The sequence below is a fragment of the Peromyscus californicus genome, unplaced genomic scaffold, assembly GCF_007827085.1.
Source record: "Peromyscus californicus insignis strain IS unplaced genomic scaffold, ASM782708v3 Scaffold_5__1_contigs__length_169319896, whole genome shotgun sequence".
NCBI classification, from domain to species: domain Eukaryota; kingdom Metazoa; phylum Chordata; class Mammalia; order Rodentia; family Cricetidae; genus Peromyscus; species Peromyscus californicus.
The window spans coordinates 7,907,552-7,932,607 of record NW_026294573.1 but is presented as its reverse complement, the minus strand read 5'-3'; the positions used below and the strand labels follow the sequence as shown (position 1 = coordinate 7,932,607).

General features: G+C 44.7%; 1 protein-coding gene across 5 annotated transcripts in view; it reads left to right on the top strand.

The window, feature by feature from the left end:
• Positions 1-25,056, top strand: part of Vps13d (vacuolar protein sorting 13 homolog D) — a 240,380-nt gene that overhangs the window by 90,089 nt on the left and 125,235 nt on the right. For 2 of the 5 annotated variants that reach the window (XM_052718544.1, XM_052718548.1), the window contains 13 exons: positions 954-1,164; positions 1,762-1,836; positions 3,821-4,027; positions 6,255-6,344; positions 8,250-8,390; positions 9,525-9,647; positions 11,773-11,847; positions 15,901-16,006; positions 17,808-17,960; positions 19,641-19,776; positions 21,203-21,250; positions 23,894-24,044; positions 24,207-24,417. In XM_052718544.1, coding sequence (XP_052574504.1) covers positions 954-1,164; positions 1,762-1,836; positions 3,821-4,027; positions 6,255-6,344; positions 8,250-8,390; positions 9,525-9,647; positions 11,773-11,847; positions 15,901-16,006; positions 17,808-17,960; positions 19,641-19,776; positions 21,203-21,250; positions 23,894-24,044; positions 24,207-24,417 — 1,727 coding nt within the window. The remainder of the gene's footprint in view (positions 1-953; positions 1,165-1,761; positions 1,837-3,820; positions 4,028-6,254; positions 6,345-8,249; positions 8,391-9,524; positions 9,648-11,772; positions 11,848-15,900; positions 16,007-17,807; positions 17,961-19,640; positions 19,777-21,202; positions 21,251-23,893; positions 24,045-24,206; positions 24,418-25,056) is intronic. The other 3 variants (XM_052718545.1, XM_052718547.1, XM_052718546.1) reach the window with 3 other exon arrangements.

Genomic DNA, 25,056 nt, shown 5'->3' with positions numbered 1-25,056 from the left:
TTGTTGTTTTTATTACTAGTAATGTTATTATTATTATTGTATTATGTTATTATTATTATTTTATTATTATTATTATTATTAACAGGGTCTCATGTAGCTTAGGCTGGCCTGGAACTCCTGATTCTCCTACCTCTATCTCTGAGTGCTGACAATATAGGCAAAGAGATCCATTGTGTAGGTGTGCTAGTTTCATTTCTGTTGCTGTGATAAAATATCCTGATGAAAAGCAACTTAGGGGAGAAAAAGGTTTGTCTCATCTTATAATTTCAGGTTATGGTTCAACATAAAGAGGTCAAAGCAGAAACTTCAAACACCTAGTCACATCATATCCACAGTCAAGAGCAGAGAGAAATGAGTGCACACATGATTGTTTTCTTGCTTATACTCATCCTGATTTCTCTACTCTCAGCACCTCCTGCCTAGGGAATGGTGCTGCCCACAGTGGGCTGGGTCTTTACATCAATTAAGACATGCTCCCTAAGACATGTCTAAAGGCTAACTCAATACAGTCAGTCTCTCACTGGAACTCACCTTCCAGGTACTTACAGGTTGTGTCAAGTTGACAAAGCTACCCATCACAGTTGATCAATTTATTTCAGAGATAAAAAAATGTAATGGGTCTAGGAAAAATGGATTAACAAAATATTACTATTATGTGGTCTTCACCCCCAGCCATATTCTTACCTTGTGAGGTATTAATTGCTCTAGTAATTATCCTAGTTTAGTGTTTTGTTTTTTTTTAAATTTCATTTAGTTTTGTAACCATTAACTGATGGCTGAGATATTACCTCATCATTATTTGCTTAATTTCAAGATCTTTGCAATCTTTTAAATGAGAAGTTGTGGTGATATCTGGACTTCTGAGACATAAAGTAGGAATTATGTTTGAGTGATGTGTGGGCACAAAGCCGAAAGCAGCTTTAAAACTGTTGCTACCTTTTACATTCCATTAGATTCAGTTACAAGCCCTGGATATCAGACTCTCCTATAATGATGTTCAGCTGTTTCTTGCCATTGCAAAATCCATCCCAGAGCAAGCTAATACTGCAGCCCCGGAGACAGCAGCCTTGGAGGCAGACTCTGTCGGCACTTGCCTCCCAGGGGCATCTCGAATTGGAGAGGATGTCAGAGAAGGGTCAAGACACACCTTAGATCCTGTCTTGGGTAGGTGTCTATTTGGAAACCCAGGCAGTCTTCTTGATAATACTTATTCTCTCTGTCTCTGTCTCTCATGTTTTACTCTGTGTCCCAACTGATCCAACATTTGATATGTCATACATCATCCATGCTGTTCTCAAACTTATGGCAGTCCTCCTGCCTCTGCCTCCCAAGTACTTGACTTATCTACCATACTGGTAGCCCCACCCCACCCACCTTTAACTTTTTCAGTTTCTTATGCATAGTTCAGTTGATCATACTCTAATTGCTTGTCCTTGAGTATGATTGTAAAGTAGGACTCTACAGCTACTGCTCCCGCTTCTAGCAGCGTTTCCCCTTACAACTGCTTCTGGAGTTGTATGGCTCATCGACAAGTTTGGTTTTAAAATTGAGACTTTGCCTCTGAAAGCTTTGATTCAATGTTGCTCACACTAAATGATAGTCTTTCACTTTTAAAGATACAACATAAGGAAATGATGGAAAAGTCCAAGGTACACATGATAGAGTTCTACACTAGGAGCCCATTTTACCTCAAGAAAGGAAATGTTACTAGTCCCCCCTTATATCGGACTGTGGAGTAATCTGTATGAAATTGTCTCCTAGAGTTACAGCTGGCTAGACTGCAGGAGCTGGGCTTCAGCATGGATGACTGTCGCAAGGCTCTTCTGGTGTGCCAAGGTAATTTGCTGTTTGTCTTGACAACATGCTTCCTTTTATTTCCTCCTCAATTCAGAGAGAGAGAGAGAGAGAGAGAAGAATATGAATATTCAGGGGGCCTTATATATTCTCTGGGGGCTGAGTATCATTCTGGTTTGGCCATAGTTGTTATCTGAAGGATTTTCTGTGATTCGGAGGTTGACTATAGCTGGCTGCGTGGGTCAGATTCTTCCTTGGCACCTCATCAGGGGCCCTAGGCAAGTCCCTGAGCCTCTCAGTGCTAGTGCTTCCTTACCTGTGAAGTCAGCGTAGGAGGCCCTGGCTTTGGGAAAGTGCCTGGCACTTGGAAAGCAGTTGTTAGTTCTGGTTACTGGTGGTGGTGGTAATGGTGGTGATTCTGACAGCCATGACCATGTGCTGAGCACCTATAGCTCTGTCTCTGGTCTTTTGAACAAACCAACCAACAGGGATTACATTTCTTTCTTTGTGTGGATGTATGTAAGTGAGTATTCACATGTCACTATGTGTGTATGGAGGTCAAAGGACAACTTGGAGTTAGTTGTCTCCTTCCATAATCCTGGGGATTGAACTCAAGTTGTCAGGCCTAGCAGTGAGTACCTTTACCCCTGAGCCATCTGACTGGGCCTGTCTTTGTTTTATTTAGCATCAGACCTTTGTGTAGCTCAGGCCAGCCTTGAACCCTTGTGCTTAGGATTATCTTGAATGCCTGATCCTCCTGCCTCTGTGTCTCTATCACAGCTGCAGACAACTTGCCTTTTATGCAGCTCTGATGATGGAACCCAGTGGGCATGCACTTTGAGCTCGATCCCTGTCCCCAGCCTGGCTCTAGGTTTTCTCGTGGAGTCTTACTCTTGGAAATAGCCATTACTGCCCAGACTTCAGATGACGAAACTGGCTCAGATAGGTTAAGTAAGTTTGTCTGAATTCATCTATTAGTGTGGGCCCAAGGTACATTAAAGAGAGGTCTGCTGATGTGGAACCTGTGTTCTTTGTACTGTGGCATACTGCACGCTGTGTCCTTCCACCATGGCACATCATACCCACCTTTTGTTTCTCTTAAAAAAAAAAAAAGCAGCCGGGCGGTGGTGGCACATGCCTTTATTCCCAGCACTTGGGAGGCAGAGCCAGGCGGATCTCTGTGAGTTCGAGGCCAGCCTGGGCTACCAAGTGAGTTCCAGGAAAGGCGCAAAGCTACACAGAGAAACCCTGTCTCGAAAAACAAAAAACAAAAAGCAAAACAAACAAACAAAAAAAAGCAGTACAGTCAAAGTTGGTTTTCCTTCCAGCCTTTACACTTGTTTGGTTTCTCTGCTTTTCTAGGTATTATATGTGTTCGGATGTGAGGATGGACACACACACACACACACACACACACACACACACACACACACACACACGGAGAGAGAGAGAGAGAGAGAGAGAGAGAGAGAGAGAGAGAGAGAGAGAGAGAGAGAGAGAGAGAATGAATCCCTTTTCTTTCTGAAATGCTGGAAATTAAGTCTAAGGCCTTGTACATTCTAAGTGCTCTACCACTTACCCCTGCCTGGACGCCCTTCTACAGCTCCAATCTGCTTTATGACCCAGAGAGAAATTCTAGCTCTGTAACTTTGTGATTACCAGAGAATTGTCTTTGTTTTATGTATGTATATAAACTGAAAACTTTGCAGCAAAAAAAGAAGAGTAAAGAGGCATTCACAGAAAGGTCACAGTGTGAACTGATTTGCTTTCGCCCTCATATCCTTAGTTTTCCCTTGCTTATTGAAGCCCTTCTTTGGGCCCCAGAAGAAGGCCTTAAGGCTGGTCCTTAAAAGTCTTTGTTAATCAACTTGAATAGAAGGTGTACAACAAGCAGGTGGGAGCTTTCTCTGTTTGCTTAAGAACAGAATTCCTGTTATATTCTGCCCCCACTCCCTTATCCTCACTCTCAGATCCTTGTAAAGCTTTGGGAAGTGGTGGGACTGCTCACCTTCTGATTTTCTTGAAGGCCAGCTGAAGAAGGCAGCAAGTTGGTTGTTCAAGAATGCAGAGCCTCTGAAATCCCTGTCCCTGGCCTCCAGCAGTAGAGACAGCCCAGGGGCCATGCAGACCCCACGCATCTCTGGAGTGGAGGTCAAGGCTGAGAGCGTATGCATCTGCTTCATCGATGACTGCATGGACTGTGACGTGCCCCTGGCCGAACTTACCTTCTCCCGTAAGTGTGCTTGGCTTGGGGTACCTCCAGCAACCCAGTGCTGCTCAGTTCTTAGGGCCTGCCTTTGAGTTTTCTGTGTGTTCTCATTCCCCTTCTACTTCATAGTGCAGTAGTAAGGAATTAAGATAAACTTAATTGTCTAACATGTTTTTCAGATTTTTTTTTTCTTTTGAGACAGTTTCTCTGTGTAGCAGCCATATCTGTCCTAGAACTCGCTCTGTAGACCAGACTAGTCCCGAACTCACAGAGATCCACCTGCTTCTACCTCCCAAGTGCTGGGATTACAGGTGTGAGTCACTATGCCCCACCATATTTTTTTTAAACAAAGCAGAATTAAGGCTTAGTAAAAATATTTTATATTTTATATCTTAGTATAGGCTTAAGCAGGAGGGTTAGGATAGAGAGAGGCACCCAGAAGAAAGTGAGCCACACCCAAGGGCATAGGTGTGGGCTCTCAAGGGATAGTCCGGAGAGTAAGACATACTCAAGTATGGGTACGAGGAAGAATCACCCAGAATTTTTTACTTTATTTCCCTTGTGTGGCTTCAGCCTGTAGCTCAGGAATAGAGATGACACTGATAACATTTCCATCACAAGAGCTCTGGCTGAGACACTCTGTTCATTCTTGTCTTCTCCTGCACATGAATATAGTGGTGAATAGACTCACCTGGGGACGTCTAAAACACAAGCTGGGAGAAGAATGCTGCTGCCTGTTTTTCTCTTGAAAACTAATCCAGGATCCTATTAGAAAGCTCATGTGGCCTCTCCTGCAGAGGGCCACATGTGAGGTGACACTACTTATCTGCTTTTGATAGGCTGTGACCCAGGAAGGAGTACTTTCTCCTCCGTGCCCTCTTGCACATGCTAGGATGAGGCTTCTGAGGGGAGCGGGTGAAAAATCACCTGTCACTAGCTAGGTGGTGGCGATGCAGGCCTTTAACCTCAGAACTCAAGAGGCAAAGGCAGGCAAATTACTGGGTTCAAGGCCAGCCTGGTCTACAGATTGAGTTCCAGGACAACCAGGGCCATACATACAGAGAAACCCTATCATGGAAAAAAAAAATCACCTGTCACTTCCGTGGTTTCTGGCTCGCCAGCCTTTTCTCCCTTGTGAAGTTTGGTTCTGGGGATTTGGGGTTGGTCTTTGTTCATCTTCAACTTGTCCCTTTTCTGTTTTTCAGGGCTTCCCAATTAAAAGCCACTGGGGTTTTTGACTGCTGGCATGAATGTCTTTTCTGTAGAGAATAATTGTCTGACTTCTTATGTTTTCTATGGTAGTCTTAAAATTTTGAGCTAATATGGGGTAAGAAAGGGTCATGAGCCCCCACACCTATCTAGGAGCTATGGACAACTGGTGGTCTCTATGCAGCACAGAGCCAGTTTTCTTTTAGGCTCCTATTAGGTCAACCATACTGCAGTGGATGGCCCCACATCCCAGGAGTATGTGGGCAGCTCAAATTGAAGTTGATGGGTAAAAAAAAGGGGAGATTTACAATTTTCCTAGGGTTTGGGGTGTGGTATAGAGGTTAGGGTGGATCTGTGGGTAGTTAGGAGGAGGAATTGGGGATAAATATGAAAATACATTGTATGAAATTCTCAAATAATTAATAAGTACACTAAAAGCAATTTAAGCTAGTGTTCATCAGGGCATGCATTTTCTTATCACTGCCCTCTTTCCATGCATTGAGGGAGAAATACTTTATCTTCCTAAGGCTTTGGCTATACTTGTGTGCTGGGGATAGGGGCAGGGGGAGTGAGATCATGTTTTAGGTACAGTGCTTAAGGGAGTGCCAAAACCTCATAAACTAAGATAATAATATATATGTTTTTATTTTTTATGTGTATGGATATTTTGCCTGCAAATATTTATGTACACCACTGCATTCCTGATGCCCATGGAGACCACAAAAGGTCATCAGATCCCTTAGAACTCAAGTTACAGATGGTTGTAAGCTGCCATGTGGGTGCTGGGAATGGAACCTAGCTCCCCCAGCAGCCAGTGCTCCTAACCACTGAGCAATCTTTCCAGCACAATAATGACATTTGAATATGGTGATTATAAAACAAGAAAACTGGTGCACAAACCTGTATGGTGTACAGAATGCTATAGTTATGTGTGCTCTCCCACGAGGTTGTTAGCACCAGCTGCTAGCTAGTGTCTGCAGTGCAGTTCATCTGGGAGGCCAGCTCTGCCCCACCTCTGTAGTGAGATTTGCTTCTGTTGCAGGTCTGAATTTTCTTCAGCACATAAGAACTAGCCCTGAGGGCTACGCCCACTTCACCCTTTCTGGAGATTATTATAACCGTGCTCTCTCAGGTCAGTATAAAGCGTATGTTATTGTAGGATTTAAAGAATAAGTGTGAATGTTTACCAGGACCCGTTGCTGCGTCCATGTGACATGAGGAAAACGTGTGGTGGGATGAGACTGAGAAAGATCAGCAGGTATGATTGCTATGTTGTAACTGTACTTTCAAGTCTTTCAAAGGTTAGCTAACTGTTCTTGAAGAGCTGAGTGTCTTTAATTTTGTTTGTGCATTTGTTTTGAGACAAGGTCTCACTCTATAGTTCAGGCTAGCCTGTGACTCATTGTTATAGTTAGGTTGGCCTGGAACTCATGGAAATCCTCCTGCCTTGGTCTCCTGAGTGCTGAAATTAGTCTTGTACCACAACATTTGGCCCAAAATATAATTTTTTAATACCCAACAACAGCCAGGCAGAAGTGAAGTGTGACACTACTACATACTGGGGTGCAAATGAACCATAGTTTCTGAAGCAGAATTATAATTTGTATGGTTTGGAGATATTCATCATGACCTAGTGGTGTTGAACACAAGCATATTAACAGCTGATCTGCACACCCTTTTCCAGGTCTGTGTACTAACACACATGAACAAAGCTGTTTAAAGTAATATTCTTCCTAGTAGTAATGAAACTAGAGTTGAATGAACATCTTTCAGGAGTAGAATGAGCAAGTTAGATATTCACTGGTGGATTGCTACTCATTGGCAAAAACCATGATCTCAATCAGCTTCACCAAATATTGCAACAGTGTGCTCAATCATGTTTTAGGGGCAAAGAAATCTTGAAAAGAATATATATGGGATTCCATTTATGTATCCATCTATTCATAGACAAGGCAAACCAACCAGTTCTTAAGAAGTACGTAGTCTAAAAGCATAAGACAGATAAGAAAGCAGAGACCAGTTCAAGCAGATGGCTGCAGGGAGTAGCCGGAGAAGGTTGTTGGGAAGGAGGTAGGGTAGCACTCAGACTTCACAGATACTTGCCGTTTTCTAGTTCTTCTTCTTCCTTCCATTTCCTCTTTTTTTCTTTCTCCTCTTCCTCCTCTTTTTTTTTTTTTTTTTTTTTTTTGAGACAGGTTCTCTCTATAGCTCAGGCTGTCCTAGAACTTGCCATATTCACTAGGCTGGCCTCAAACTCAACAGAGCTCCATCTGCTTCTGCTTGACAAGTTCTGGAATTAAAGGTGCATGCAACCATGCCTGGCCTGATTTTCTATTTCTTTTTCTTTCTTTTTTTTTTTTTGAGACAGGGTTTCTCTGTGTAGCTTTGCACCTTTCCTGGAACTCACTTGGTAGTCCAGGCTAGCCTCAAACTCACAGAGATCCACCTGGCTCTGCCTCCTGAGTGCTGGGATTAAAGGCGTGCGCCACCACCGCCCGGCAATTTTCTATTTAAGTCAAACAATTACACGAGTGCTTGTGGTGATGTTTCTTTTTAATTATATATAATATATGTGTGTGATGCATTTTAAGATTAAAACAAAAACCTGAGGAAGTTAAGCTAATGAGCCTCCAAATGTGCCTTTGTTCAGCTGGTGGATTGATCTATGAGTACAAGGATTGATGTAGGAGCTCTTAGCTAAAGTCACTGTTTTTCTTTTCTAACCTGAGTCTGAAGCTCTTTTTCCTGTTTCCACTGAGGAAGAGGTCACATAGCTTTAATGAAACAGAGCATGTGTCTTCCCTGCCCTTCTTCCTGCCACCTGGAGAAGAGCACGGTGGGGAGTGTTAATGCTCTTCCAGGCATGTTCTGCAGACATCAGGCATCTGTAGGGTGACCTGTAGTCAAAGGTGGTTCTTTCATTGTGAGATTGAATTGGAGCCATTAAGACTGTCCTTGCTAAGCTTTCATGAACAGTATTCTCCTATAAACCCTTGATATCTGCTGAACAGATGTTTTATTTCCTGCATTCTTTTAGGCTGGGAGCCATTTATTGAGCCATGGCCGTGCTCTGTATCCTGGCAACAACAGGCAGCTAGTCGTCTCCATCCTCCTCGACTGAAGCTGGAGGCCAAGGCCAAACCCCGCCTAGATATCAACATCACTTCTGTACTGATTGGTGAGTGGAAAGCTGCTTGCTGTAGGCTAGCATTTATCTGTAACATGAGTCCTTTGACTGAAGACAAGGATGCCAGGTGGGCAAATGCTTGGCCCTGTGCCCGGCATCACTTACTCATCATGGCTGCTCTCCTAGTGAACCCTAACCTGGTCTCTAGTGTTGGGGGCCCCATGTTAATGCACTCACTGGCCAAGTAAAAGCTAAGGCTGCTTGGAGACCACAAAGGGTCCCTGTGAACTTTCTCCTCATAATGCTTGTCAGTCGGGTTCACAAAATATCCTAAAAGTGAGCTTAGATTCATTTCTGTTAGTCACAGAGGAATTTTTGTTTGTTTTTGAAATGAGGTTTTGTGATGCAGCCCAGGCTTGTCTCAAATTCACATTTCTCCTGGCTTAGCTTCCAAAGTGGCTGGAATTGTAGGCATCCACTGCCATGCCCAGGTACAGAGCAGTTCTTTAAGGTATGACTTTAGTATAAAGAGTTAATTTTCTGTGCTGTTCCCTATCAACTGTCACACTGACTTAACTCTGAAAATGACTTGCTTAAAGAATTGCCAAGCCAATGGCATTTATTCTCAAAGTTTCTTTGGTGGCCCTGAAATGTACATCTGTGGATCTAGATTTCTCTGCTGTGTCCCTCCTGCAGTATGTGCACCGAAGATACAGCATTGCACTCAATGTTCCCTCAGTGTCCTGTGTCCTTTAATGTCTTAGAGTCTTGCTAGTCCCTTTTCCCAGAATGTGACGCCATCCTCAGTCTCATTGAGTCTCTATTCACTTTTTCAAGTACTGAAACTGGGTCTGACTCTAAAGACTTCCCTGGACTTTGGCATACACCACCACCCACTTTTGCCAAAGCAGAGTAAATCTACCCTTCTCTGCCCCCTAGTGTTGTATTTCTGTCTTTGCTTTATCCCCGTTCACATCGTGGGTGGCTTCATGGAAGCAGTTCTTCTGATCGCTTTAATCTCTTCCAGGTGGAATTGCTGTCTCCAGGGTCCAGCCTTTTCTAGCATAGGCCCAGCATATAGGGAGGTGCTTAGTAAAAGCTTTTTTTGCTGAGTTGAAATTATTTGATATGAACCTTTTACCTTTTCTATCTCCCCTCATAATGTCTTTATGGCATTCTTTCTAGATCAGTATGTAAGTACCAAGGAATCATGGTTGGCGGATTACTGTAAAGAAGACAATGAAACAGAGTCAGCCAAGTCAGAAGACTGGATGGGCTCCTCAGTGGATCCACCATGCTTTGGACAAAGTAAGATTTTTATATGCACATGTCTGTCTGTAGCAGTGTTAATCTACAGAGCAGTCCTTCACTGAGAGATTCAAATAGAATGGTCATTCTCTGTGGAGAACTCCATAGGAAGTTCGACTGGCCTCTGCTGTTCCTTTTAGTCTTTGGAAAAGACAGTTTTCTGGCACAAACTACTGAACTGTTAATGCAGGCTCTAATTCCACCGATGTGGGGGAGAGGGGATCTGCAAACCGTTACTCTGGATTTCTAGTGACACCGAAGAAGAACCAGTGCACCGAGAGCATGTCAGGACACGCTGCTGGTTGCTTTATTTTCAGTTGGCCAAACACAATTGGTTTTTCAATCGACAGGGTTTTTAATAACTGGGTTATAAAAACATTTAAAGCTAGTGCTAGAGGGTTTGTATGCATTCTTGGAAAGAGGGACGGCAGGATCCCAAGTGGAAAAACGTTTTTAAAAGAAGGGCCTGTATTGTTCATAGAGCATAAAGAGATTGAATACCGGCCTCTTGAGGAAAGAGTCAGTATGTTCTTTGTTGATGATGTTTTTGGTCTTGATGAATGCCTCAGCATGGAGCTCTGTTTGCCTCAGAGCTGGGGAGATGGTGACAGACACCACGGGTCCTGGTTGTTCCACAAGCCATTGTCATCCAAATTCAGCTCAGCCCCAACTCTTTCAGTGTGGTTTTTTTGGAGAGTCTTGGCGGGACTTCACATAGCTCATGAATACGTAAATATTCCATCTGGTCTGCAAACAGTCCCGGGAAGATGGGCTTTCTTAGCATAGGAAGCATTTGTGCGGGTTTGCCTCTCCTGGGGTGTGTGAGCAGACTGCCTCGTGCTTCTAGAAGGAAAGACAAAAGCCTCAGCTGGGCTTGTTCTCTCTTCTCAGGCTGTTGCTTCTGAGCCCAAGCTCTCCTAACCCTCCTAATCTATGTGGCCGAAAAGTGACCTTGCCTGTCCAGACACTAAGTAATCCTTGTGTGTCCAAGAGAGCGTGGTTCTGAAGAGAGCTCTGTGCTGGGCAACCTCAGATCCAATCAGTGCCAACTCCAGGAAGGCGTGATGTGCTGGAAGGCCCTACTCTGTCTTTCTTACTTTTTTCCTCTCTCTATTGTTAATAAATCGACCTATCTATATTAAAGCTTGATTTTTATTTATCAAGATTTTTATGGTTAGTGATGCTGATGTGATACACTATTTTAACCACCCGAAACTGCTATACCCAAATAGCAAATGTCTTTTTATTGGTTATTCCTGGTGGCTGTCTAAGAGGCCTCCTGCAGCATGTATAGCATTGGCTTTCAAGTTGGTGGTTTCCAGCTGTGCTGAACTGACTACCACTTTTCAGGTCTTATTTGAGAATTTTAGCCACATTTCTCCCCAAAGTTAGGTTGTTTACTGAGGCCAGCCATAAGCCAGGCTCCCAGAGTAGCCCTTAATGTGAACTTCTACCTAAGGAACTGTGGGCTTACTGCTGTTTCACTGCCTTTAGCAGGGAACAGAGCACATTCACTTTGTGTTGCCATAGTTGTGAGCCTTTCGGTAAGGGCTTATTCTTTAGGGAAAGCTCAGCAGCATGACTCCGTTGATCAGTTTATGACAAGTACAAGTTGTTTTCGTGATGTATGTTCAGTTGGAATTTAGTACTGTGAGATAAACCCTGAGAAAGGACTTTGAAATCTGGAGGCCAGACTGACTCTTGCCTTGAGTATTTGAGGTACCCAGTGACCAACACTTTGTCACTCCTGCGTTTTTCCAACTGGAATGGCATATCTCCCTTAAAAGCCATACTGATTAGACTTTTCTGGGCCAATATATAACATGGTTTAAATTAAAACTCTCCCGAAGGCTTGTTGTTCTCTTCAAGGGGATGTTCAGCGAATACATTGTTGCTTAATTAGAACAAGGGCAGTGCTCTGCCTTGACATAGCCGCACCATCAAAGCCTTGCAGAGAAGTGCCGGCTTTGCCAAGTCCATTCTTGGCTCCCAGCAGTCAGGAAGGACGCTCTCACAAGTGCAGGATGCATGCCATTTGTAATGTTCTCTGCTCATGCATGTTGGAGGTGAGTCTTGTTCACCGCACCTGTTCTTACCCTCTAACTTTGTCTCTCCTGTCTACCAGGCCTCCCTCTTGTCTACCTTAGAACTAGGAGTACAGCCAGTCTGACTAACCTAGAGCACCAGATCTATGCTCGAGGTACAGTACAGCCAGAGGGCTTGCATCATTTTCCTGTTTCAAGAACTGCCTTATACGTCCATTTGTACATTGTTTTTTTTTTTTTTCTCATGTGTGTTGTTAATTGGAGCTGAATTGTATATTCAGTTCTAAGTACTTTGCTTCAGTAACCTGAAAGAATGTCTCCAGCGGATGAGCAGAGCAGCACCTCTTTGCGGCTGTGGCAGCAGACGTGACACCTGCTTTCTTACCATCTCCCTTGACCTCCTGTGAAAGTAGGATCAACTGCATACTACACAGTACAGAAAAGCCAAAGGCATGAAGGGCTCTTATAGGGGAAAGGAAGGAGGTGGAAAACTCCATCCTTCGGCAGGCAGTGCCTCATGGTTTGGCCTACAGAGTCCCCGTCAGTGTGTATTCTCATGGGGATGCAGGGGTTCTGTGAAATAGGAGCTGTAATCGTTAGTCATAGAGCCAACAAAGTATTTCCCAACAAATTGCTTGGATACTGTTAGTTATTTAGCAGCACTCTTGCCCTGCGAGGAAATGTCACGAAACACGACAGAATCCACTAACAAGCATTTTATTAAGATAAGAGAGAGAGACAGATGTGCACAAGCCTACGGAAAACACAGTGAATAAAGTTGGAGTCGGCTTATAAAGGCTGGGCCACGCCAATGCACACAGGCCCATGTGGCTACTCCACGCATGTGGGTAGATCACATGGTTGTGCTGCGTGCTTTACATAACCATGCAAAGCCATGGGGTCCTGGTCACGTGAGACGTTTTGACCTGGAAATGGCTAGGCAGAAGTGCCTAGGTCCGCCAGGCATTCGCAGCCATGCCCAACCATGGGGGCATGTTGTGAATCCATATCAGATATAAACCTTCATTTCTTTACATAGGTATTTATGTACTTAGGAGATAGGAAAGAAAATGTTCCTGAAGAACGGACTGGTGAGTGAGAGCAGAAAGAAATACCACATTTTGGATCACCTGCATTTATTCCTTTGTGTTAATGAGCACTGTTAATCTGACTGATTCATGTTTGTGACTAATTTCAGATCATGGATCTTGATATATCTTATTTTAAAAGGCATTTGAGCTGGATTTGGTGGTCCACATCTGTAATCCCAGCACTTGGGAGCCTGAGGCTGGAGGATCATAAGTTCTAGGCTAGCCATGGCTACATAGCAAGACCCTGTTAAAAGAAAAGGAAAGATAAACCAAAAGGCATTTGAGCCTCTTTTCCTGGGAATACTGAGCAAGGTTATTAATACAGAAGGGTCACTGTATATTCTGTTTTTAGAAGGCTCCACTGAGAGAGGTCTTTGAGAGAGGGCTCCCATCTTCATTTCTTATGAATTCACACAGCTGAGCTTTCCAGGATGATTTCCTCATTGAGGCAAAAGCCGAGCATTATTTCCCTGTTGCCAACGTGACAGACTCTTGTGGGCAGCTCAGGAATTTGCCTTTATTTCACTTCACTGTCTAGCATCAGACTTGGGGCTTCATTATCTTTGTTATGATTCACAAGCCAGGCCCTTTCTGATAGTACGAACTGCTAGGTAGCATAAAAATCCCACTTCTTAGAATGGCCAATTATTCTGGGAAAAACGAGCAGAGGGGTAGGAATTTCCTCAGCTGGCCTCGTTTGATGCTGAACTTGGATGTGAGGAGCTTGAGGCTTTTTCAGCCCCTGAAGAAATTGGATTTGCTCACTGGAGGCAGATTTTTGAGGTCATCAGGAAATAATGTTCTCTTTGATGGATTTGGGAGTTTTCTCTTGGTATTGTGCCAAAGGCAAGGACACAGAGGAGTTGGATGCTGATGCAGTGCTGGGATTTGTGTGTTCTCTGTGGTGTTTTAGCCTCTGTTATTAGGTCTGACCAGCACATGAAACTTGGGATCCTGTGCACTATGCCTTCCATGTTATCTAATCCCACAGCAGTAGACACATAGATCGCTTTCTATGGATTTCTAGTACTTGATTGAGGCTGTATTTCAAAGTAAGTGGTTAAAGCCAATCTGCCACCTGTTCTTTCAATGCATGATTTGCAAGTGGAAACTTTCAATCTGGTTCACAGTGGGATGGGAAGGCATGTCTGGTCCTTTACCTCTTGGCCCTTGTCTACTGTAAGGAAGGTGCTTGCGTGCTCCTTGCTTGCATGGAGGGAGGCTCCTCCCTGAGCACATGAGCACTGTCTATCCTTTATAAAGCTCTTACTGTAGCCTCATAGCTTTATCTTTTACTTGGGGAGCACCTAGGGACCCAAATGAGGCCACTGGGATGGGAGTGGGCATAGTAGTAGCCAACCATCATCTTTAGCAGTATCCCCACACAATATAGGACTGGAGCACCCTCTAGACCAGTGGTCCTCAACCTTTCTAATGCCTTTTAATACAGTTCCTCATGTTGAGGTGACCCCTAAATTATTTTGTTGCTACTTCATAACTGTAGTTTTGCTACTGTTATGAATCAGAATGTAAATAATTTTGAGATAGAGGTTTGCCAAAGGGGGAGGGGTCTCAATCCACAGGATGAGAACCACTGCTCTAGACTGTTCCTGTCCTCAGCAGATGGCTGGTGTAGGTCCTGCTGAGTTGCAACTGTCCAGAGAGAACTTTTGTTAACCTGAAGTTGTCCATTTGACAGTCATCATGCTCCTCCCCTTTGGAAAGCTATCACAATGCAAGCCCCAGAGAAAGTGATGGATTCTTAGTAGGCTGATGATGGTTGTGGCTAGACAGGCCATGATCATCATGGCTCGACAGGCATGGTTTATCTTCTTGGTCTTGTCTGTGGGAAGCACGTGGAATGATTTCAGCCTCACTGGTATTCTCCAGTGCTGGCATTTGCTGTTCCTTGAGATGTCCCCCTCCCCGCCCCCCATTGACATTGTGGTTGTTCTCAGGCTGTCTTTGTGCTGTCAGGGTAAATGAAAGTGATGGCTGGACCCTGGGGCCTGCTGCGGTCACCAGTGTCCATGTGCTGTAAGCTCCTCAGCCAGCTGCCTTCCTACCCTGCATTGTCACTGCTGGGTGCTTCCTGCCGCCATCTCCCACTTCCTTTATATGGTTATTGGAGGTGACAGGCACTTGGTCAGAGTGGACTGCAGAAGGGTCCTGAGGACACTGGAGTGCCTTCTGATAGTTCTCAGTATTGATAGTTAGTTCACCTTTCCCTAGAATTTGGTTATATCATTTTCTAGTAGTTGTTGTTTCTCTGCAGGTTCCCAATCAGAGGTTGTTTTGTGAAACAGCTGAATGGAATGTTGCCTTTGTAGCCTCCTTGGTACCTTCCTTATGGTAGTTAGCTGGGTTGCCTGTGTTAAAAAGTGAACTATGGTGGAGATCTGGCTCTTCTGTGCAAGTATGAGGACCTGAGTTTGATCCCCAGAACCCGTGTGGAAAAGCTGTACACAGTAGCATGTGTCCATAATCCTAGTGTTGGTGTAGGAGGGGGACAGAGGCAGTCAGTCGTCAGTGAATTCCAGGTTCATGTGACGCCCTGTCTCAAAATAAGAGTAAGTAAGTGAGTACATAAGAAAGTGAAGAAAGATAGAGAAGACATCAGCTCTAGCTTCTGTATGCATGCCTGCACATGCGTGCACACACACACAGTGCCCACTAAAAAGAAGAGAGAGCTAAAATTTCATTTTAAAAGCTTTCAGATAGCATGACCTTGATTCCCTAGTGAGAGAGGAAAAAAGAAGATAGTACTAGAAGAGAGAACGGGGCTTTCGCCAGGGTTAGTGTTGAGAATGCATTGCTTGGGAGGGGTCACCAATGTCAGTCATTTTCTTACTAAATTTTAACCAGGTCAGGTCCTGATTCCCTCTTCTCAGCAGTAAGACCTGTGAGAGTTGTGGGGACTGTGTGTGAATGTGTGAGAGAGCCATCACACAGAGGCCAGCACATCCATGACGCATCTGTTTGTCATGTCAGGAAGCCTGCAGTTCCTTTTCTCCAGAGACAGCTGTGGGTGCTGTCTCCAGGCATAGGAGGGTCTCTATCCTCTATCCTGAAGACAGAGTAGATCTTAATAGTCTTCTGTTTGTTTGTTTGTCACAGCAGAGGTGAAAACCCCGAAGCGCAGGCAGCCATTCGTCCCCTTTGCTCTTCGGAACCACACGGGATGCACACTGTGGTTTGCCACCCTGACTACCACACCCACCAGGTAAGGTGCTTTGGTTCTGTCTCTGGAGCCACTTAAATCCCCAGCAACTTCCATGCAGCAGCCTGGCAGTGCAAGCTTGGTCCCTGCTCAAGGCCTCTGGGTTTGTAACTGAATCAGTAACTCATGCCCTGAGATTGATGGTGGAAGTTCTGATTCTGCAAAGGACCACAGAGAAGTGGGTCCTGAGTGTGCAGTGGTGGAGCTGTGCTCATCTTGACCTGGAATGTGTTATGTTCACAGTCAGAGGGTGAGAGAAAAGTCTTTCCAGGTCTCCTTAGGCGCCACACTCTTTAAGGAAGCTATATATGGTCACAAAACTAAGTATTTTACATTTTTTCTCTGAGCCTGCTTTGGAAATGCCCTCCACCTTCTACTCCTGAACGCTTGTTTTTGTCTCTAAAACACCCTTTGGCCCAGATAGCATTGGGTGGAGTTGGGAGGGCATGAGAACTTGCCTAAACTAAATGCAAAGCTTTTCTGACAACTTTGCCTGCTTAGATGTTGGCTCACTATTCTAAATACATGGGGGGACATTTCCAGCTTCATGAAGTGCAGAACTGAGTAACTGTCAGCTGATTTGAAACTACATTCTCCTGTTTCCACTAGCCGTGAGAGTACCTCGGCCAAGACTTTGCTGTTTACCAGTTCACGTCAGTTAAGTTCTTGCTGGTCACCAGCATGCTCCCTTAGAAAGTCCGGCCTTGGTTCACATGTTCCTGACTCACAACTGGAGCAGGTGACTGGGTACTGACAGCCTTCAGGGGTTTCTTTCTTTTTGATGCATGTGTATGTGTGAGTGTGAATGAATGTGGCTGTGTGTGTGCTCATGCATGTTGTGTGTGTATGTGTGTGTGTGTGTGAGTGAATGAATGTGACTGTGTGTGCACTCATGCTTATGTGTGTGCGCTCATGCTTATGTGTGTGTATGTGTGTGTGAGTGTGAATGAATGTGGCTGTGTGTGTGCGCGCGCGCAGCATGCGTGCTCATGCATGTATGTGAGTGTGTATGCAGAGGCCAGAGAGCAACCTTGGATTCCATCCTCAGGAATGCTGTCTACCTCCTTTGACAAAGGATCTCTCATTGACTTGGGGCTTATTGATTAGGCCAGGCTGGCTGGCCACTCAGCTCCAGGGATCCTGTTTTTCCTTCCTCAGTGCTAGGATGCGTGCACCACCACACCCAGCATTCTAAGAAGTGAAGACAGGGGGATCCCTGGAGCTCAATGAACGGCCAGGTTAGCCAGTTGATGAGCTCCAGGTCCACAGAGAGACCCTGTTTCAGATAATGAGGTGGAGAGTCACTGAGGAGGACATCTGATGTTAACATCTGACCTTCACATACACAGATGTGCATGATATAACACAAACATATGCTCAACACACACACACACACACACACACACACACACACACACACACACACACACACTAACTTTCTTTAAATTAAAAAAACATTGAAACAAGGCCTCACTATGTAGCCCAGGCTGGCCTAAAACTTGCCATATAGTAAAGACTGACTCATCCTCATTCCTCAGCTGAGGTGGTAAGTATGTGCTACTATGCTCACCGTTACTTTAATCTATTTCTACATATCCAAAGAAGTTGTGACCAAACCTGAAAGTAGCTAAAGTTACTGGCCTTTAAGGTCCTTTGTGGGTCACAAAGAACAACCAGATTATATTATGCTGGTGTAGTCAGTCAGTTACAGGAGGACTGCTTCTCCTTGGTGGCTTGGAACTGCTGTAGACACAGCAGGGAGAGCAAGGCAGGAGGGACAACTTGTCATCTGATCTGGTTCCAGGGCTGCGCTGTCTCACAGTGGGAGTCCCGGGGTGGTTCCAGAAGGGAATGGAGCATTTCTGGATGATGCCCACAACGTCAGTGAGTGGCGAGAAGTCCTCACAGGTGAAGAGATTCCCTTTGAATTTGAAGCCAGAGGAAAGTTAAGGCACAGGTAATAATATGTGGTTGTTTATTCCTCTGTGAAAGATGTGACATGGATGTAAATGTTTGTCCCTGGTGTTTTGTCTTTCATTTATTCATGACTTGAATGTTTTATTGTGAAAAGATACTTTGAAAGTCACTGTTTCCTCTTAAAATATAGACTGTTATGCAATCTGGAAAAGCGTTTCTTTCTATTCTCATTTACTCAATGTGTAAGGAGATAACTAAGTTATTTCAGAGTCTGGGCAAAGGCGAGATACATGCTAACACTCAGATCCATTGCATCCTGGCCAGGTTTCCACATGCAGGGGTGATGTGCTGTTCTAGAAAGGGTCTCAAAGCCTGGTGATTTCAATCTTAAAATACACTATGCCACAACCTTTCTGTAAGCAGATAGGCTCAGGCTGCAGAGCCAGTAATAGTAAGGCAGCAGTTCAAAGCAGTGTAAGATTAACTCTTTAAGGGGCACTGTGCTGGCCTGGCCACTCCTGAAGCAGCCAGCTAGAGGACTTGGCACAAATATGGAAGAAGGCTTTAAGTCAGTTTCCTGAAAGGTAATAGAATGTCCAACAAGGCATCTCACTGTATTTTCCAATGGGAAGGCTGTCGTGGGTGTAAATGGGTGACGATTGAGTGTTTGAGCCTCTGACTGATTTCAGGGCAAGCTGAAGTGGAAGAGACTGGTTCCAGGCCGAAGGCCTGTGTTTCTGTGCAAACCTCTCTTACACCAAAGCACTCTTCTGCTGGTTTGCGCTGGCTAGTCCTATCTGGCGAGGGTTTTGAATACGTGGGTCTGGGTCTCTGGGGGTCTTATGGAGGTGGGGGTGGAATCTCTATGCTGGACATATTTCTGGGGTGTCCTGTTCTTCATGAGGCTTTTGTCGATGGTGACTTTGAATAAGCCCTGCCTCTTGCATTAGAGAAGGCTTGACCTTGGTGTCATTTCCGTCTTGGTTTCCATGTTCTGTAACCCACTGTTCTGCTTGAACTCATCAAAATAAATGCCCTTTTTTTTTGGCATTTTCCCCTTGGCACACTGTACCCTGTGCCGCCCTCCTCCTTTCCTGTCAGCCTCAAGTTCAGTTCCCCATTTCAGCCTTCTGGCTTGCATTAGGCAAAATCTAAAATAGAATTAAATGTGCAATTTCCTCCCATTCCTTCTGTTCTGCCCACTGCCTTCTGCTCCAATTTCAGCTGAGCGCTTGCGCTCTGTAATTCCGAGGGCTCTGACTCCCAGGCCTGCCTGTGGTTGTGTAGGGCCCGAGTCAAACAACTGGATGTGTTCCTGAGAGGAGTACAATTTTCAACAAAAGAACCAGAAAGAGAAAGCTTATGTACCCTCAAGGGCATAGTTATGTGATTCAGTGGCTAGTATACTTTGACCACCCCACTCAACTGATATCCACTGACTTCATTATCTCATGAAGGTTAGTTAAGGACTGCTGGGAGAGACCTGGTAAGCATACAGGATTTCATGGTTTGTATGAGAGGAGGGCAGATGCCCCTTGGTTCAAGCCCCTCACGTCTTAGCACCAGCATAAAAGCCAGTCTTCTTGACTGCTCTCGCTAGGTAATGCTGACAAGGTTTAAGAAGCTGACTTTTACATGATTATACAATAAATTGGATTGGAGTCTCTGTTCCTGATTTCCTTCCTTTTTGAGACTGGACCCTTTCTGTTCTGATTGACAGACATACCCATGACCTGCGCATCCATCAGCTGCAAGTTCGAGTGAATGGCTGGGAGCAAGTGAGCCCAGTGTCTGTGGACAAGGTTGGGACCTTCTTCCGGTATGCAGCACCAGACAAAAATTCCTCTTCCTCTACGGTGAGTAGCTGCTGCGAGGTGTCATGCCACACCCTGCCAGGCCACACTGTCACACAGTGAAGCTTGCAATAGCCTTGCTCCAGGGAAGTACTTTACTCCCATATTTCTAAGAAGAAGACATCTGGTTATTGGCTCAGACATAGGGGTTGGTAATCAACATGCAGATAAGCCAGGCAATGGTTGACATCAGTAGAAAAAAAGGTGGGAATTGGGCAGCAACATGCTGTCTCATATAGGCAGAGATCTTTCTTGGCTGCTTACAGTCGGGGAAACTTGCATACAGTCATCCCTCAGTGTCTCTGGGGGATAGGTTTCATGACATCGCCTGTCCTCCCATACCCAAATCTTAGGTGCTTAAGTCCCTTGTGTTAAATGTCATAGTGTTAGCACACAGGTTGTGAACTGGAAATTATCTCTAGACTTTCTAGGGTACCTAGCAGCAAGATTGCTGTGGAAATGGTTGCTAATGCTGTATTGTTTTGGGGATAGAGACAAGGGAAGAGTTTGTGCATGCTCAGTACAGGGTTACAATTGTAAGCCTGACCACAAGCATATGATCTGGGCTTGGATGAGTCTGAGGGTGTGAGACCTGTGTAAATAGAGGGCCAACTATCTTGACTATTTTTGATGTATTATAAAGCTTTATAATTTATATACATTTTCATATTATAGTGCTTTTCTGTGGTTCTTTTAGCTCTGTGTCCCCAAATCCTGTGTAGCACAGAGGTACAGAGGTGACCATTGCTGCTTTTTATCTGATCACACATGAGCTCACATACCTTCTCTCTAGTTTTGCCCTGGCCTGTGGTCCTGGGTCTGCAGGGCAGTGGGGAAGGATGCAGGCAGCTTCCCTGGCTGCTAGTGTAGGCAAAGGCAGTGTCCAGGTGATACAGGTTCCTTAAGTACTCTTGTGCAATATTCACGTTCTCTTGGTCAGGTGACCTGTTTATGGGCACCAGTGATGAAATAGAAACTGCAGAGACACTGGAGCTTTCCTCATGAGAGATACTTTTGGAGAACACTGTCCCACAGGTGTTTATTTTCAGGGTCTCTCTCTCTCTCTCTCTCTCTCTCTCTCTCTCTTTCTCTCTCTCTCTGGTACCCCACCCATCTTTAGTGGGAGAAAACAATTCCCCCCATTTCTCCCCAGATTATTTTTCTGCCTAAATTTATGCCAGGCAGTGAACGGACCAACTCTTCCCATGCATACCTTTCTATTTTGCATTGATGGGTCCTGGAGAAACCTCCACCCCGTTAAATGATTGTAGACTGAATTTTGTTTTTTCCCTACTGCTCATGACATAGTATGTTGTCTTTAGACATACTGTACCTGAAAGTAGTTTCAAACACCTCTCAAGGCAGTTAGATCGTCACTGAATTTATTGTGGGTCTGTGCTGACGCTCTGACTCTGTGACTCTCTCTTAGATTGGCAGCCCAAGCAGCAGAACAAATATCATCCATCCCCAGGTTTATGTGAGTATGATCTTTCTGTTGCTATCATTGTGCTTACTGAGTGTGTGCACCACACTGACATTGTCCATAGCTGTGTGTGGCTGGCTCTGTGGCCTGTGTGTGACTGGCATTTATCCTACCCTTTCCTACTAGTGGTTCCCCTAAATTAGTGCACATAGCTGAGGAATATGGTGCCTTCAAGGCTTCCTTTTCTCTCTCACCTGAATTAACCATTTTTCCTGGTTCAGTTGTGGATTTCCTATGCTGGGTCCAAAGGCCATGCAAGGAAAATACAAGAAGTTAGATTACCTCCTTACTGGTGCAGAAATGTCATTGCAAAGTGACATGAATGACATGGTCCAGGCTTTTCTTTTCAATTTCTTGTGCCCCAGGATCCCAGGCACTGAAGTTTCAGGCGGGTCTGGAAGCTCTGGGGTGTGGTCCTTGGGGGCTGGGCCAGTGGAAGCTTGAGATTTGATGGTGACTAGAACGTGCTCCTTAAAAACACTGCAGAGAAGGGGCTAGAGAGGTGGCTCAGAGAGTCTAAGTTCAATCCCCAGCACATCAGGTAGCTCACAGCTACACTGCCTGTAGCTCCAGCCTCAAGGGATCCAGCTCCCTCTTCTGGCCTCCAGGGACACCTGCACATGCATGGATGGCATCACTCATACTGAGATACACACATCCACATAAATAAAAATAACAGTCAAAACAAAACAAAATCCAATAATACTCCAGAAAAGATGGTTTGATTTCTGACTTGGACTTTCTAGCGCTCTAGTTTGGAAGCTAAGTGCTTTATTTTATTGCTTACTAGAGTGATTTTCACACAGTTTGCTTTAATAGCAATAAAGTTGGTAGAATGAAGCACTTGGCTGTGTATCTCACGTGGAATTTTTTTTTTTGGGGGGGGTGGGTTCAAGACAGGGTTTCTCTGTGTAACAGCCCTAGCTGTCCTGGAGCTCGCTCTATAGACCAGTCTGGTCTTGAACTCACAGAGATCCCCCTGACTCTGCCTCCCGAGTGCTGGGATTAAAGGCGTGTGCCACCACTGCCTGGCCCTGTGGAATTCATTCTTAAATAAATATTTCTGTATGGTAGTTGTACAAAGACTGTCAGGTGTAAGCGAACATACAGGAACTTAACACAGCATCTGTAACCCAACGGCAATGATGAACCATTTTCCTCTGTTATATCAAGTGTCTAAACCTGGTGTTCTGTTTATAAAGGTTGTACATGCCTGTAAAAATCTCAGCACTTGGGAGGTAGAGTCAGGGGGTCAGGAGCTCAAGACCATCCTCAAGTGCATATTAAAAGTCAACCTGGGCTACATGAAAAGCAAAACAATTGAAACCAAATTATGATTATGGAGCAGAATCTGGACGGTTATGATGAAGAAAGAAGTTTATTTTTGAAGTTCTTGAGTGCACATATTAGTTTTTGGTCAGCATGAGGGTAAGTTGAGTCACACTGAGAGAAAAAGAAGTCATGTACTCCTAAGGAATGGCCCCCAAACAGAAAAGGCTTTCCTGCATAATGTGCTTTCCAAGACAGGTCGAAGCCTCTGCAGGCATCTTTCTGTTTTCCTGTGTGTGTCTGGGCAGGACCCAGCCCCTTGTTAGTATTCAGGGAATGCTTTCTGAGCCTTAATTTGGAAGGAAGACGCCACATGAGGGAAACCGGTTAATGCCTTGCAAGGTCCTCCCTCAATGTTTCCAATTTGAGCTGCTTCAGATGACTGTTCTTTATTTCCTCAGGAAAGTTGAAAACAAGTCTTGTCTACAGTTTCTTTATGAGGGCTTTTGGTGTATTTTTGTTTTTACCAATTCACAGGAAATTTGGAAAGTTGAATAGGTTGTTACCACCATCTTAGTTGAAGTTCTTTATAATTTATCTGGAGTCCTAAGCATAACCCTCCCTTCCTTGCTCTGTAGAACTAAGAATTGAAGTCAGGGTCTCCTGCATGCTACTCAACACCCCACTGCTGAGCCATACCTCCAGCTCTGGTGGTTTCTTTGGGGACATACTTTGTGGTGTCCTATCTGAGTAGATTATTTTATAGACATTTTTAGAGTTGGCTCTTTAAAGAAAAGATTTATTGATTTTCTTTATTAAATATTTTATGTGTATGTTTGCTTGCATGTATGTAAGTGTGCCGTGTAAATATCTTGTCCCTGAGGAGGCCAGAAGAGGGCAGGTCCCCTAGAACTGGAGTTATAGATGGTTGTGAGCTGCCATGTGGGTGCTGGGAATTGAACCTACTGAGGTATCTCTCTGGTTCTTTTTTTTTTTTTTTTTTAATGGGTGGGTGGTGGTTGTTTTGAGACAAGATCTCAAGACAGAGCTCTGGCTATTCTGAAACTCACTACGTAGATTCCATGCTGGCCTCGAACTCACAGAGATCTGCCTGCCTCTGCCTCCTGAGTTGTGGGATTAAAGGCGTATGCCACCATGCCCAGCAGTCCTGGCTCTTTTATGGCAATATTCATGTTTAGCACTACTTATGGCCTGCTTGTTTACTTTAGAGTTGACAATTGGTTTGGGGTGGATAATAATTCACTGAAAAGCTTTGGTGATAGCAGTGCTCCAGACTTCTCATGGTCTGGAGCTCACATACTGTGTGTTTTTCCAGATGCACAGTTATTTTCTTTCTCTCTTTTACAGTTCTCTTCGCTCCCACCTGTGAGGGTGGTATTTGCTGTCACAATGGAAGGCAGTGCTCGGAAAGTAATCACTGTCCGGTCGGCCCTCATTGTAAAGAACAGACTGGAGATACCAATGGAACTACGATTGGACAGTCCCTCAGCTCCTGACAGTACGTTCAGATGGTGTAGAACTAAGTATTGTCTACTGTTATTGTGACTGTCTGTCCCGATGTAGTTGGTATACATAGTGTGTCTTGCCTCTGTCCTGAGATAATGAGTCTTGAGGTGGGGACCGTCTCCTGCAAGTGCTAAAACCCTTATTTCTGTGACAGAGCCAGTGGTGCTTCCTGCCATCATGCCAGGGGACTCGTTCGCTGTGCCTCTACACCTCACTTCTTGGCGGCTGCAGGCCCGACCCAAAGGAATGGGTGTGTTTTTCTGTAAGGCTCCCATTCACTGGACCAATGTAGTAAAGACTGCAGAGGTCAGCAGCAGCAAACGGGAGTGCCATTCTATGGACACGGAGAAAAGTCGGTTCTTCAGGTGTGTATGCTGCTGGGATAGGTGCCTGGGTGTTGGCTTTTTCCCTTCATGGGCTCTGCAGACCCTTACCAAGTCCTTTGTTTTTGTTTAAAACCCTGAGTTCTCATTCCGTAAGTTCTGGAGTTAAAGTTTGTGGGAGGAACAACCAACGAAGGCTATATCAGCTCAGGGTACAGTATGTGTGCATCTGTACAGAGAGAGTACACATAGGGAAGAAAGAACAAAACAAAAATCACCAAGTTCCACTCTGTTGACCAGGCTGGGCTCAAACTCACAGAGATCTCCTGAGTGCTGGGATTAAGGGCGTTAGGTAGCAGCCGCCACCACCACTGGGAGCAGTAAGCACTCTTAACTGATCAATCATTTCTCCAGCCTCACACACAAGTTCCATCTTTAGACACCAATATTTTATCAACACCCTGGAATCTTTCGTCATGTAAGTGTATAAGAACACTTGCTCAAGCCCTTTCCACTGTGGCTCTTCTCTGATCCCCTCTAGAACTAGAGGCTCCTGGGAACCCAAATAAGTGACTGGTGAGGACCTCGGCAGTTTGCTGAATTGCTTTCTACAATTTATTGTGTCAGCACATTATTAAAACAGAGGAGGAAAGACAAATTTATCTTTTATTGCTATATTGT